Source organism: Eschrichtius robustus, chromosome 14 (genome assembly GCF_028021215.1).
Source record: "Eschrichtius robustus isolate mEscRob2 chromosome 14, mEscRob2.pri, whole genome shotgun sequence".
Taxonomy (NCBI): domain Eukaryota; kingdom Metazoa; phylum Chordata; class Mammalia; order Artiodactyla; family Eschrichtiidae; genus Eschrichtius; species Eschrichtius robustus.
In genome coordinates this window covers 52,080,200-52,096,031 of record NC_090837.1, presented here as the reverse complement: position 1 = coordinate 52,096,031, position 15,832 = coordinate 52,080,200, and the positions used below count along the sequence as shown (strand labels likewise).

The 15,832-nt window shown below is 47.4% G+C and overlaps 1 protein-coding gene across 5 annotated transcripts in view; it reads right to left on the bottom strand.

The window, feature by feature from the left end:
* FHOD3 (formin homology 2 domain containing 3) overlaps positions 1-15,832 on the bottom strand; it is a 491,850-nt gene that overhangs the window by 74,577 nt on the left and 401,441 nt on the right. For all 5 annotated transcript variants that reach the window (XM_068562567.1, XM_068562563.1, XM_068562564.1 and 2 more), the window contains one exon: positions 7,687-7,983. In XM_068562567.1, coding sequence (XP_068418668.1) covers positions 7,687-7,983 — 297 coding nt within the window. The remainder of the gene's footprint in view (positions 1-7,686; positions 7,984-15,832) is intronic.

The following is a 15,832-nucleotide window of genomic DNA, read 5'->3' as shown; positions in this document are numbered from 1 at the left end:
GCCTAGGCTCATGGGAACAATTTTCTGCACCTTTCCTGCCCACCCGTGACAGCTGGTCAGGACCCACCCAGGGTCACTAAGGGGCTTCTGCCCTACACACAGGGAGGCAAGGAAATGCTCCCTCACCCATGGCAGATGTTGGAAAGGCTGTAGAGTTATCCCCCTTTCTCCTCCTACTCCACCTCTGCACCAGGGCAGCCAAAGTGTCTGGAGAAATGCACAGACCGTGCCATTGGTCACACTTTAAGTTCATGGCCACCAGTCTTCAGGTGATGCTGCCTGGCGGTCCCATCCATGACCTCTCCTAGATGACTTTTCACACACCTCCACTCTCCTCTAGCGTCCCCCACCCATCTCATTCTCTGCAAGCATGGCCCTGTTTCCTGTTTCAAAAACTTAATAGACAAAGTCAGAGATCTTCCAGGGCCTCCATTCTGCCTCCACCCACCCACCTGCACCTGAACCCTGACCATGGCCTCTGTCCTGTGACACTGACAAACCGTCCTCTTAGCGGGGGTCAACCGCTCCACTCGTGCATTTGGAAGCCACTCCAGCAATTCTCCATCCCGCCTCTCCCATGCTACCCCCTCTAGGCCTTCCTACTGGCATGTAAACATGGTATAATTTTACCCATTAAACAAAAACAGAAAACCTCACTTGATACCACTTATCCCTCCACGTATAATCCAAATTTTCTCCTTTCTTTTAAAGGAAAGCTGCTTATAAGAGTTGTTTTGCTATCTCCAATTTCTTTCTTTATTCTCTCTTGAACCCAGTCTAGTGAAGTTTTTGCTCCCTTTCAAAGATGCTCCTTTCCGGGTGACCGATGACCTTCCTGTTGCACTAGACGCAGCTGTCGCCCCCTCATCCTTGACTTATGTCTGTCACTTGGCCTCCCAGACATTGCACTCACTTGCTTTGCTTCCTTCTTTTTGGCTGCTCCTTCTCAGTCTCCTGGGTTGGTTCCTCCTCGTCTTTAACATTTAAGTGTCCCTGGACCTCTTCTCTCCATCTACACTCACCTTCTTAGTCATCATCTCAATCAGTCTCAGGGCTTTAAATACCACCTTCTGCCCTCACTCCCATCCACTCACTGAAACTGCTTCTCCTGCAGTCATTTCCTACCTCAGACACGGCTGCTTCACCCATCTTGCTGCCAATTCCAAAAGCCTCAGAGTCATCCTTGACTTTTATGCTGTTCTTTCACCCCACACAGCAGGGCATCCTGTTAGCTAAATCTTCATGTTACATCCGGAATCCAACCACTTTTCTCGTCACCACTCCTGCCACGATCCCGGTCCAAACCAGCATGGTTTCTTGCCGGCGGTATTGCAGGGGAGCCCCTAGCTGGTCTCAGCTTCCACTCTTGTCCCTCTGCAGTCAGTTCTCAACACCACAGCCATGTGATGTGTTACAATGTCCGATCGTATCTCTCTGCTTAAAGTCTTCTAATAGTGCCACATTTCACTGAGACAAAAAGCCAATGACCTGGCAATGTTCCCAAGCCATGTGTGATCCCACCTTAATTTTCTTTCCTCTCCTACCACCACCTCTACCACTGCCACCACCCCAGATATACACACATGAACCTCTTCAGCTACAGCAGCTCCTTGACATTCCTAGAACTCACCAGGCGTGAGGTGATCCAGCCTCAGGATTTTTGCCCCTCCTGGGACAAACCCAGGTAATCACACAATTTGCTTCTCAACTTCCTTTAGGTCTTTGCTCAAATAGTATCTTCCCAGTGAAATCTTCCCCGATCACCTTATTTAAAATTGTGCAAACCTCCCTCTCCCCCACAGTTTCATCCTTTCCTGCTTTATTTTCTACCCAAGCACTTCTTACTGTCTAATCTTCCACACATTTCCCTTTTTGATTTTACTGTTGCCTTTGCCCCATCACTGGAATGATTATCATTACTTGCTAAGCTGTGTTCCTCCTTGAAATGTAAACTCTACAAGAGCAGGGATTTGGGTTTGTTTTGTTCCCTGTTGTATCCTCAGCACCTAGGATGAATGAATGAATGAATGGTCACCAATGTTATCCCTCTGAATTTGCTTCCTAAGGGCCAGCAGGGCTGTGCAGTGGGCATTTCAGGATGTGAATTCCATCAGATATCTAGGGCCTGTGTGGATACTTGTTTGGGGAGGGGGCAGAAGACCTAGGTCATGGACGTGAACATCAGGAGCTTTCTTTCTACCAAAGAAGAGCCAGATCAAACAGGCTGGGGGAGGACACTGGTCTCTCCCACATAGCTGTGCCTTCATCTTGAGGAGGTATTTACTGGGGAAGCACAGAGGCCCCCTGGTGCTTCATTTTTTCCTGTGTAGCTTTGTCCTCTATGTTCTTCTCAACAGTGGCCTAAGCTCACCAAGCAACCAACACCAGAACAAGGAGCTCTTAAGCCCTCTTGTAGGTTGGTTTCACAAACAAAATACACTTAGGCGATAACCACCATCAAAGAGAGAGGAGGTGGCATTTGAGGACACGACGGAAAAACTTCTACAGCTGGTCAGACAGTCCAGTAAATAGGGAGACTGCTTTGATGCCAGGAGGCTGCGGCAGATAAAGTGGCTGAGTCTCTCTGAACAGACTGCCTCACTCTCTCCATTTATTGGGAAATGTTGGCAGTTTCTTATTTTGGCAACAGGGAAAAGAGCATAATCAGGTAACATTTTAAATGCTGGTTTTCTCGTTTACATTCTTCATTCATTTAGGTCTTTTTAAAATCATTATGTAGGGTGCTTCTTTGTCCCTACTAATTTCGTTTGCTCTGAAGTCTACTTTATCTGATATTAATATAGACACTCCAGCTTTTCTCTGATTAATGTTGGCATGATATCTTTTCCCAACTTTTAACTTTCCATCTGCCCATGTCATTACGTTTGAAATGAGTGCTGTATATGATAGCATGTAGTTCGGTTGTGTTTTTATACACTCAGCAAATCTCTGCCTTTTAATTGATATGTTAGGGCTTAAGTCTGCTGTTTCATTTGTTTTGTTTGATCTCTTTGTTTCAGTGTCTGTTTCTCCTTTCTTGGTCTTGGGTGGATTACTTGAACATTTTTTAGAATTTCAACATGATTCATTTAGAGTGTTTTTGAGTACATGGTTTCATGTAATTTTCTTAGTGGTTGCTCTAGGTATTACAATATATACACTAAATTATTTAGTCTATTGGTATTGATGTTTTACTACTTTGAAGTGTAGAAACCTTACTTCCATTTCGATCCCATTACCCTCCCACTTTTAAAAATACAGTTGTCTTAAGTACTTCCTCTACATATATTGAACACCATATATCAAATGTAATTTTTGCTTCCACCATCAAATATGATTTAAGAAGATCACGAGTAAAAAGACAGCATTTTTTAATTTACCCTTATTTTTACCCATTCTGTTGTTCTTTTCTTTCTGGAGTCCCAAGCCTTCTTCTGTCATCATTTCCTTTCTGTTCGGAGAACTTCCTTTAGCCATTCTTCAAGGGTAGGTCTGCTAGTGACAAATTCTCCTAGTTTTTCTTTAACTGAGAATGTCTTTACTTTCCCTGCATTGTTAAAGGCTACTTTTACTGTATATGTAATTCATGGTTGATAGTTCTAGTCTTTTAGCACTTGATAGATGCTGTGCCCCTTCCTGCTGGCCTCCATGTTTCAGATGAGAAACTTGCTATCCTTTGAATTGCTGTTCCTCTATAGGTACCACGTCATTTCTTTCTTTCCAAAAAATGTTTTTTTGGTTTTTAGTTTTCAGAAGTTTGTCATTTGTCTCGGTGCAGATTTCTTTGGATTTATCCTTGTTAGGATTTGCTCAGCTTCTTAAATCTGTAGATTTATACCTTTTGCCAAACTTGGGAAATTTTCAGCCATTATTTCCTCAAATATCTTTCCATACTGCGCTCTCTCTCCTCTTATTCTCAGACTCGGATGCAATGAATGTTAGTTTTATTGATATAATCCCATGGGTCCCTGAGGCTCTGTTCATTTTTTTTAGTCTATTTTTTTCTCTGTTATTCAGATTTGATAATATCTACTGATCTGTTTTCAAGTATACTGATTATTTTCTTTGTTGTCTCCAATCAACTATAAAGCATGTCAAATATTTTATTTCAGTTACTGCATTTTCCAGTTCTATAATTTCCCTTGGGTCCTTTTTTAATATCTCCTATTTCTTTGTTAAGATTTTTTTTCATGTATTTCCTGAGCCCTGAGTGTTTGTAACTGTCCACTGAAGCATTATTATGATGACTGCTTTAAAATTTTTGACAGATAATTCCAGCATCTGATTCATCTCAGTGTTGGCATCTGTGGATGGTCTTTTCCCATTCAAGATGTGATTGCCCTACTTCTTGATATGATGAGTGATTTTTAATTGTATCCTGGATATTTTTGGTATCATCTGACAGACTCTGGATAATATTTAATCTTCTCTTTTAGCAGGTAGTCACCCTTTTGGGGTGTAGCATACAGGGCTTGGTGCAGGTAGATGTTCAGCTCCTTGCTGGGTCCCACTGTCACCACCCAGGAAGAGGGCTGACTCACACTCCTTCACTGCAGATGGGTAGGGTGGAGGTTCAGCACCCCCTTGACCCCACCAGCATCTTCCCAGTGGAGGTGGACCACTAACTCACATTGGCTCATTGCTCCGAAGTGAGGTGAAGGCTCAGCTTCCCACCAGTCCCCACTAATTCTGGCTTGGGGAGAACAGAGTGCAGACTAGTCCCACCTCCAACCACATCATTCTACCTTGTTTATACCAGATGGGGATGGAGGCGCAGCTCCCTGCTGTGCCCCCATCAGCATCAGGGACAAGGAGGGTGGTGGTGGGGACAGAGAATGCTATTAGTCCCCTCTCCACTCCTCATTAAGTCTGGTTCCTTCTGGGTGGGGGTGAAGGCTCAGGTCCCCACAGGACCCCACAGACACTACCCTGTTGGAGGAATTGGGATCCACTTGCTTCTCCCCTTCAGGGGATAGACTGAGTTCCCCATTAGGCCAACACTACCCCAGCAGGGGAACTGGAGCACTACCTGCTTCTACTGGGCAGGGGATAGAAGACTGGCTCCCTCTGAGTCCCGCTGACACCACAGGGTTGAGGAGGGGAGGGAACTGCAGAATTGTCACTCCTGTTTCCATGGGGGTGCTGTATAGAAGACCACCTCCTCTTCAGTCTCACTGAAACCCCTGGGTTAGGGGGAGAGGTGGGACAGTGGCAAATTTTCCATTAGACCTTATTTAGGATAGAACACTTATTAACAGCAGAAAAGATTTTCTGTTCTGTTAGGCAACGCCTTTCCCGATCCTTTGGCTAAGGGAATCGGCTTTCCTTGAAGCTTCATTGCCATGTCATTCAAGTCCAAAGGCTTCTAGGCAGTCTGCTTCCTTCTTTCCACCTTTCAGAGTCCTCCTATGATTGGTTGTCCTGTTACATCCAGGGTGTTGGTATTTTAGTTGTAAAAGGGAGGACCTGGGAGCAATGGGGGCGTCTCCATCTTAGCCAGATTCATTCATTTATTCATCAGTGGTTTTATGAGCCCCTACTATGTTCTGGGCACCCAGCTAGGAAGTAAGAACTCACGATGAATAAGACAGACATCCCCATCCTCACAAAACTTACATTCAAATAGAGACAAAGGACAGTTATACAAGTAACTACAACAAAGTGTGATGAATGCTACAGTAAAGCCTCTCACTCTAATGCCAGGGAGTGGAACACATGAAAACAAAGAAAAATAAAACCACACATCTGCAATAAGTTGGGTCTCTTTCAAGTCCTACAAATTCATTCTCAAGTAATAGGTACAACCGTTAGAAATAAGACTGGGAATCACTTTGATTGCCTTTGTGATTTAATTGAGAAGATTCTGAAAAGCAAAAGCTATGGTGACAGAGCTTCTCTGTCTCCACAGCTGCTGATGTGCCCATGAGCAGTGGGAATTTTTAGGAACCAATAAGCTACAACAAATAAACATGGTCACATCTCTTAACAGCACCAGACTGGAGCAGAAAAGTCACTGCAAAGCTCCAATTCCTGGACACCACCAGCTTTTGGTAGAAAGTCAATGGTTCTTCACTGGGAGCAGAGTCTCCATTTTTGGAAAGTTGTCCTTATTTGGAAGGATATTGGGCAATCTGATCCAAGAAAGTTCTGTTCCCGGCTTATTTTTACTAATCCAACTTGTTTATATGTTTTAGGCCTGCTAAACCTAGTTATGATGAATAATACTTAAAGCTACTCATAATAGAATAAAACATGATTTAAGGCCAAATGATCAAGAAGACTTACCCGACACCCTGTACTGTGACCATAATTACATTAAATGTGAATAACAACAAGTAGAATTTGAGAGTATAACTGTAATCTGTCTTTGAAAGAAATTTAGTATCAGAATACGTAATCCTTTTAGCACACACATCTTCAACCAGACACAAGATTTTCAACGTGATAATTCCTAAGACATAAAGTATTTTAAGTCAGTCCTCCTTTTTCACTGTATCATGGTGACCAGTGATATATAGAATAAAATCTAATAATATAACGGTGAAAACTCAAATATTAACTATTTAGACTAAGCCATTGATTGGCAGGTCTCCTAGGAGACATTATGGCTTCATTCATTCATTCAATCTTTGTTCACTCATCCAGGCTTCAGGGACAATGTATTCTTAATCTGTGAACTAACATATCATGCCTGGGTCATGCCACTGATTGGCAGGCCTTTGCGGCTACCGTTTGAGCCTAAGATGTAAGTTCCTTGAGTCTGTGTCACTGTGTAGCTTAATGAAGCCTGGCCCATAAGACATGCCTTCACTGGTGAGGAGCGTCAGTTGAAAGAGGTGGCTTCCTGCCACCCTGACAGTGCACAGGTCATGGGTAGGAAAACCAACTCCATGGTGTCGCATATGAATCATAATTCAAATGATTATTTGAATTGTTTACAATTTCTAGAACCCTCTGTGGCACCCTCCCCAAGTCCCTAGTGAGGACTAACATTCCATTTGATCCCTTAACATAAAGTCACCATTAAACAGGTGAAACTGAATGAATATCAGGGATAACACCAAAAAGGTATGATTCCATAAGAAAAAGCACGTACTTAGTATCGAAGAAAAGAGTGGTCCTGAGCATATTGTAGAAAATTACCTAAATTACATACATTCCAGCTGAGCACATCAAATTGATCTCTGCATGCTGTGAACTGGCAGTTTTTGAAAGTACTCACATGATTCATTTTACCAAACCTGCTCTGGTCTGAAATGTTCAGTCATAGTGGCTTAACACACTTCCTTGCAAAAACTCTTTCAAGGGAGTAGATAACAACATGACATGTCTCTAAATTTAAATCAGAATAAAAGCCACACTGACTACTCACAATTAAACAGTTAGAAGGACATGAGGAATTTCTCTTCTGGGGTTTATTCCTCCGGAAAAGTCCCCTGTCGCCCTCATTATCAGGCCCTTTTCCTGGCTGTAGAAGTGACGGTGCAGCCTTGTGGCAGAGGGTCGGGGCCCTTCTGCAGGGCAGGGAGCTGCTGGCTGGCTGAGTGGGGCCACACCCCCCTCCAGACACTGGGGGACAGTCTGGGGAGCGAGCCGGGCCAGCCGGTCAGCTCAGAGGTCAGCAAACCAGGTCCCCTGCCCCGGGGCTCCCCAGGATGTGTTCACGGGGAAAGGGGGCCTCCTTACCGGTCCCCCTGTCCCGAGAGAGCTTGTCCTCCTTGTCCTCCCTCTCCAACGTGCTGCTGGAGGACGAGACGCTGGAGGCCGAGCAGTTGTCCCGCTCGTTCACTGCCTCGTTCTGCTGTTCCTTCTCGCTCAGGGAGGCTCGCTCTTCAGCCTCTGGCTCCAGGGCCCGCCCCACCTCGCTCTCTGCTGCCGCGTGCGCAGGGGCTAGTTCCCGGCTGGCCTCATCGGCCACCCGTCCCACCTCTGCCTCCGCCTCCGCTTCTGCCTCTGGTTCGGGCTCAGGATCCCCGGTGCTCGCTGGGGGAGATAACAGTGGAGATTATGAGCAGGACAGGAATTTCTTGGAAGCGTCGAGTGAGGGTGAGACTGAACATGAGGCTGATTTCTCCGTGCTGTGTGAGGCAGGCAGAATTCTAAACTGGCCCCTGAGATTCCCATCCCCTGGTTATTCAGTCAAACACAGACTGAGGCACTGCAGGGAAGGGGCCGTGCAGCTGGTGTTCACGTCTCAAGTCTCTTGACCTTAAGATATGGAGATTATCCAGGTAGGCCTGATCTAACCTGGTGAGCCTTTTAAAAACAGTGTTTTCTGGTTAGCATCAGAAAAGGATGTCAGAGATTAGAAGCACAAGAAGTATTGGACGAGGTACTTCCCTGGTGGCGTAGTGGTTAAGAATCTGCCTGCCAATGCAGGGGACACGGGTTCGATCCCTGGTCTGGGAAGATCCCACATGCTGCGGAGCAACTAAGCCCGTGCACCACAGCTACCGAGCCTGCGCTCTAGAGCCCACGAGCCACAACTACTGAGCCCGTGCGCCACAACTACTAAAGCCCGTGTGCCTAGAGCCTGTGTGCTCCACAACAAGAGAAGCACGCTCATTGCAACAAAGAGTAGCCCCAACCTGCTGCAACTAGAGAAAGCCTGTGCACAGCAATGAAGACACAATGCAGCCAAAAATAACTAAAATAGATAAATTTATTTTTTAAAAAAGTATTTGATTTATCAGTGCTGGTTTTAAAGATGGAGGGGGCCATGTGATGAGGAATGTGGTGGCCTCTAGAAGCTGAGAGTGACTCCTGGCCGACAGCCAGCGAGGAACAGGGACCTCGGTCCTGCAAGCACAAGCAACTGAATTCTGCCAACGACCCAAATGAACCTGGAGGTGGACTCTTGCCAGGGCCTCCCGGTAAGAGCCCAGCCAGCCACAACCTTGATTGTGGCCTTGTGATACCCTCGGATGAGAACCCAGTTAGCCATTCTGGGCTTCTGACCTATGGAAACTGTGAGATAATATAAACGGATGCTGTTTTGAACAGCTATGTTTGTGGTAACTTGTTACACAGCAGTAGCAAACTAATACATGATCCTTTTGCCTCTTCAGGGAAAGAGGAAAAAAGTCCATGGTGAATCAAGCTGATAAGCAAAGAGCAGCCTGATGTTCTATCAGTGGCTAAACCAGTGAGGTCCATCACCCTTTGCTTGAATTATGTTTGCTCATAATGTGAAGTTATTCCATACACTTGAAAGTTACTTAGAAGAATCACTCACGGGCACAGAACTCTTTGTAAACCTGTCAAGGCTGGAGATTTGCTGCTCAGGCTCCATGGGTGTCCCCTAGGAAGCAGGGAAATGGCACAGTCTGCCATATGCGTGTTTTTGCTGAGCAACCCTCTCATGTGTGAGCTGTGAATGGGTAGCAAAATGATTGGGAATTTAAAAAAAAAAAAAATGTCATCTGTGAAGGCCAGAGGAGGATGAGTCACTCCTGAGGGTCTGACCCTCATGGCTTGGCAGAGCCACATTGCTGGAATCCTGGCAGTGCCACCAAGAGCATGTGCTCCAGCCCTACGTACATACTGCTCGAAGCAATAGAGATTCAGGCAGGATCGGCGCATGTAAGGGGCCTGCCCTGACCCTATAAGAACAGGCAGATCAGAGGGCTCTCTCTTTGTGGAGATATCCTGCCAGCTCAGGTGAGCAGGGATGGCTGGCAATGGGGCGCCCACAGCAGGTCTCCCAGCAGGCCAGGCAGTGGCATTACTATGGGAGAGCAAAGCTCAGGCTTCACTGGGCAGGGGGCCCAGCTGCCCTCAGCATCCCAGCAAGAAGTCATTCTGCCAGGACGCACTGGGTCCAGAACCCCCGTCCCTCACCTGCTCTCAGGCTGCCTTCCTCAGAGAATGAGTATGGGAATTGTGGGGGGAGAGAGGGAGGCAGTGTAGAGAATGAAATGCCAGCCTCTCCTTACATCCTGGGTAACTTCCAACCTCCACACGGAAGAAATCCTCCTCCGTGGGAACCGCCCCAGTGCCCTTCAGGTAGGAACTGGGTGTAGAGGACAGAGGGACTTCTGCCCGCCCAGGCTGCTGGGGACTCCAGCCTAGTACAGGCACCTGCTTCCTGGGGAGAATGGGGGAAATGAGGATGGGGTGGCAAAGGCCCTCTGCTGTCTGCTGGGTGCCCTTGCTGGGTGTCCCCAAGAGGGATGGTTTTGGAACTGATGATAAGAGAGCAAAGTTTCCAGGCCCGAGATGCACTGGCTGGCAGTAGCAGGAGGAAATCGAAGGGCACACGACTGTGAACCCGTGTGCTCAAGATGGGTGTGTCAGGCATTCTTCCTTCCTTCCTTCTTTCCTTCCTTCATTTATTTATTTAGGCTGCGTTGGGTCTTCGTTGCTGCGCATGGGCTTCCTCTAGTTGCAGCGAGCAGGAGCTACTCTTCGTTGTGGTGCGCGGGCTTCTCAATGCGGTGGCTTCTCTTGTTGCGGAGCTCGGGCTCTAGGCGTGCGGCCTTTAGTAGTTGTGGCACACGGGCTCAGTAGTTGTGGCGCACGGGCTTAGTTGCTCCGTGGCATGTGGGATCTTCCCGGACCAGGTCTCAAACCCGTGTCCCCTGCATTGGCAGGCGGATTCTTAACCACTGCGCCACCAGGGAAGTCCCAGGCATTCTTCCTTAAGAGCAAAAACCAGGCTGGGTACAGAGAAAAAGTGAACAAACCTTTGAGAAAAATTCCCTTTGGTGCTGAAGGACTTTTTATGGTATTTCTTTTTCATTTGATAATAGAGCATTTAGCAAAGAGAAACAGAACCCCATCGTTTTACTAGCACGGCAGAAGCATAGTTTTAGCAACAGCAGTGTCATCGTTTGGTTGACAGAAAGCATATGTTCTTGCACACATTTACTTCAGAATAGCCACATCAAAACGAGAATGTGTTTCCAACAGCCTAGCATGTGGCGTGCATTTAAGTTTTAATTGGTGAGCATATGGCAAAACTGGCAAGGGTGCCTCTGTGGGGCTTTATCACTGATGGGGAGATGGGTGCAGTTGGTTGCCATCAGCCTGAGTCTACTCATCATCCCCAGGAGACTGGCAGACAAAGCAGGAAGGGTCCACAATTTGATGGCTGTTTGACTCCAGCCTACATATGTGTTTCCTTCCACTTCAGCAGTGACTCTGGCCCCTGATCAGCCAGCGGTTGCAGGGACAAGTGAGGCAATGGACATGCAAGCTCTAGAAAGCCACACATTCTTGGGAATAAATAGTGTAATTTCATCCCCCTACGTTCGAGCCTTACTGCCTGGAGTCAGACATTTAAATGTGTGATCCGACCGCTGGGGTAGTTTCTCTCTTTCATCACTGCTGGAGAGAAAATCATCTCCAAAACTACCTCCTGACCAGAATGCAGGCTCAGTGTCCACAAGGCCTCACTGCAAATCTGCGGTGTGTGAAGCTGTTCTAATGATGAACAAATTAAATAAAATTCCCACACATTCAAGTCAAGCCAAGCCACCAAAGATGGAGAATGGAGCTGACAGAGAGCAAACACGCGTGGCTGCTCATTCCTGACACCCTCTGCACTGAATACACCAGGCGACACACGTGTCAAGGGCACAACACACACCCCTGCTTTCAGAGGGCTCACCACTTGCCTAGTGACACGGGACATAAAATCCTATCAATGGGGGTCACGGTGGTATACGGCCAGGCACCCAAGTGAGGGCCCTGGGTACCAAGTAGCAGGGAGTCCCTGGAAAGGACCCACGGCCGAGCCCTCCTCAAGCTGTATTAATCAAACACAGGAATGACAAGGCACAAGTTCTCTGGGGACCAAGACTCTGCCTTCCTCTCATGTCCAAGGGCCCCCAGTGTGGTCTTGGGGCCGGCATCTTCTCACAAAGTTCTCATGGACACTTAGGAAACACTGTGAGACTACACACTGAATTCCTGAACATTTCTGCCCGCCTTCTTATTCTCTTTCATCAGGACCTCGGTCACCAGCAGTCCCCTCCACATACTCACAACCATTCCTTCTGAGTCATTGCCCTAAGCCACACCAGCTGCCCTCTCAGCAGACCTGGAAAAAAGTATCATCTACCCTTGCCGAGTCCCCTGGAAATAGGAGGGACCTTGAAAGTCTGCAGGAAAAGTCCCCAAGGGAGCTAAGATATTTGTCAATACCGAGGGATGAAAATTGCTCACAACTTCTCACTGATACCCAACAACAGTACCAGTGGTGAGAGGCACACGGACACACAAGACAGACCCAGCTCTTGTTGTCATGGAGGTTACAGGGATGCTAAGAGATCCTACATGTCACCCGTGGCCTCAGCACGGCAAAGGTGGGCACACCCTAACACCAACAGACACAGGGAAATCCCAGCCCCTCAGCTCCCACCAGACACAATAAAAAAATATTTATAAACATGATGGATATTCTAAGAGCAAATTCATGTTGCCCTGGGAAGGTCTGCCAAGGGTTTTTGCAAAGCCTAGGACGGGTCATGAGTCTCTGTGCCAGAAGGACATTTAAGCAGAGTCACCAAGGATGAAAAGGAGTTCAAGAGGGAACACTGGACACAAATGTTCTGGGCGGAAGGAAGGGCACATGCAGCCGGCAGCATAGGGTGAGCAGGAGGCATGAAAGCCGTCCGGCGGCAGTGGCTGGGGCAACGTGCCTCACACGGTGAGTTAAGGACCTGGGGCTTTACACGAAGGGCAGTGATGGCTGCTTCACGGAGAGACAGGCCACATTTCACTTTGTCTGAGAGGACCCCTGACTATACCCACAGCACAGGCAAACCACACTTCCGGCTGGGACAGCTGAGGTGGGCCCGTAGCTTCAGAGGAGGCTCTTAGTCAGTGTTGGGTGAACATTCGGGAAGCAGACCCCGCAGACAAAGAGACTCAGGACGAAGAGGTGAATGCCAGTCAGGGGGGCTCAAGAGAAGAAGAAAATGAATAAATGGCATCAGTGGAAGAACACATGGGCAAGCGATAGAGATTCTGGACAGTGGGAAGAAGTTTTCCATCCCAGGATCCCCTGGAGGAAGCAGTGTGTTTGCATCCGAGGAGAGCAGGGGTACAGCAGGCCTGTGGCCCCCTTTGGGGCGCTGTTCCCGAGCCCTGCGCACCAACTCTCTACTAAACCCTCAGACCCCTCTGTGGGGAGGGGTCTCTTACCACCCTCAGAAAGCTGAGGCTGGGAGGGAACAGCGAAGGCCCAGGTCCAGGTGCCCAGCAGCCCTTCTCCCCACAGTGGGTGCGAGCTTGGAAGTGAAATGAGGACATGGCAAGAAATGCCTGGCAACATAGAAGGCGTCCAAAACTGGGATCTGTCTTGCTGGACCACAGCCTGAGAGAGCAGACTGATGGGATCTTGGCATTGAGAGAACATACTTAGCAAAGGCCAGAAAAATGTATTTGGCCAGAACCTGCACTGACCTGATTCAGAGAACTTTAAACTAAATTTTAAGGTTGGAGGTGGGGGAGTATAAGGGACGAGAAAAAAAAAAACCCCCAACAAAACAAAATTAAACTATATAAAAGGATACGGTAAGGGATAACTCATGGAATGTGGAAGATATAACAGGAAGGAAGAGGTCCACGGTATATTCAGAAGGAAGTAACAAGGAACCTGGTTGCTGCCAGCCTGTGCGGAAGGACCCATAACCTGAACACGGCCACTAAAGGGAATTCTTTATCCAAAGGAAATAGACATTACAGGAGAGAGAGGCTGGGGAGCCAGGGTAGGAGCCCATCAACGTGAGAACCACAGTGAAAGAGGGAAAACCTAAGTGTGTTTGTTGAGAAAATAAGAAAGGGTGCCCCGTCTGATGACTGGGACGTCCCTCATGCAGATCACAACACTGGGGTGAGAAGAGGAAAGACCAGGCCTTGAGGATTTCAGCTCATCCCCTGTTCCAAGGCAGCCAGGGCAGACATTGACTCCGACTGGCTAGTTCTTTGTCCCTTGAAAAGCCCAGCACCAACTTCTCATCTGATCCACAAAATCTTACTCGACATCCGGCCCCGTTTGGCCTTAAGTGAAGTAAAAATAAATGCTACCGTCTATAGAGTGCCTTCAACACACTGGTGCCGTCCTAGGAACTATAGACACGTCATCCTATTTAATTCTCATGCCAACAATATGAAGATTAATGTTCCCATGTGAGAAATGAGGAATGATGTTCAGAGAGGTTAAGTAACTTGTCCAGGGCTACACAGCATACTGGATACTCTCGGCCTGCTCTTCTAGACCCATTCTTTGTGCTGCTTTGTGCCCTGGGAGGCTGGTCTCTGCAGAGTTTGCGTTCCCTCTCACTTTCAGACGAGTCGGCCCTGGGAGGTACCTGCAAAGCTAGGAGGAAGGAGAGGCTGGCGTATTTATGTTCCTGCTCTCTTTCTGGGGGGCCACTTTGGCAGAAGGTGTCAGGCCAGCTTTTCTGTCCCCAGGGCTCCCTCCCAAGGCTACAGCGCTTACCAAGTCCTAGCTGTTCACTAAGTTTTTCCAGGCCTGGAGGCAGAAACAGTGTTGGCAGTTTCCCACTGCTGCTAGTCGCTGGGTGCTTCCCTGCCCTCTGGTGGTCCCGCGACCCTCTCCGCACCTCTGCAAACCATCGCTTCACTGCCTGCCTGCAGGCACCCTCTGAGCATGTGCCATCTACTTCCAACAGAACCTTGCTGATGAGCAGAGCTGGGATTTGAACTTGGATTGGCCTGATAGAAAAGCCTGGGCTGTTAATCATGATGTTACACTGTGCGGTGGGTGACTTAAGCCACAAAGGACAAGTATATAATCATTCCTGAAAGAACAAAACAACACAAAACAAAAAGTGGGCACAAACGTTCCAGCTCTGCTTTCATCAATGTCCCTGACAGCTGAGTCCAGAGTGTCCAACTGGAATCTCCTGTCATGCAATTTTTCTTTGAAGAGATAAATTGCTGGTAGAAAGATCTGAACTTAATAAGTCTTTGGGTGGCTTCAATTGATTTCAGTCTGTGATGGTGTCTCGATGACTTTGCCAGGACTTGGCTTTCTGGCAGGTCTTATGAAACTGAGGGCTGGGCCAGCCAGTTCTATAACAGTTGCTCCAAACTGTGTAGATTCCAGGGACCTCCACCGTTCAGAGCTAATAACTAACACCATCGACTTTAAACTTGTGGTTTAATCATATAAATGTGAAAAAGGTCCCATGAGATGAAGCTCACAATTTTGAAAATTCTTTCTAGATTTTGCTTTTGGTGTTGGGCTAATTCTTGCTAAGCTGTTCACTCAGATTCACTCTAGAGCAGGATTTCTCAGACTCAGTACTTTGGATATTTGGGGTCAGATAAGTCTTTGTTGTAGGTGGCACTGTATCCTATTATCCTGTGCATTATGGGATATTTAGCAGCATTCCTGGCTTCCACCCACTGGAGGCCAATACCACTTCCTCCCCAGTTGTGACAACCAAAAATGTCTTCAGATGCTACCAAATGTCCCCTGGGAGCAAAAAATCACTCCTGGTTGAGAATCATAGCTCTACAGGAATAGTTTCATTAGGATGGGCACAAATTCAGCCTACTTCAGCTTTCCAAAAAGACACTACCTGCAAAATAGTGACTCATGGGTCTAATGAATTTGTATGCCTTTAAAATTAAGCCCAGCTTTGTCCTCAAAATTAGAGCTAGATCTTCCAAACAGGTTCGGGCCTAAGCCACCTCTTAAGATGAAAACCATATATGGTCAAAATTACCTTCAAAACTCCTTTTGGAAGATGCCACGTTGTAGGATTCCACACCCACCCTCAGAGTTCTGACAATCCAGGTTTTCACTGAGCTTCAGTGCGACGGTGTAAGAAGTCCTGGGCTTAGAGTCATGGGC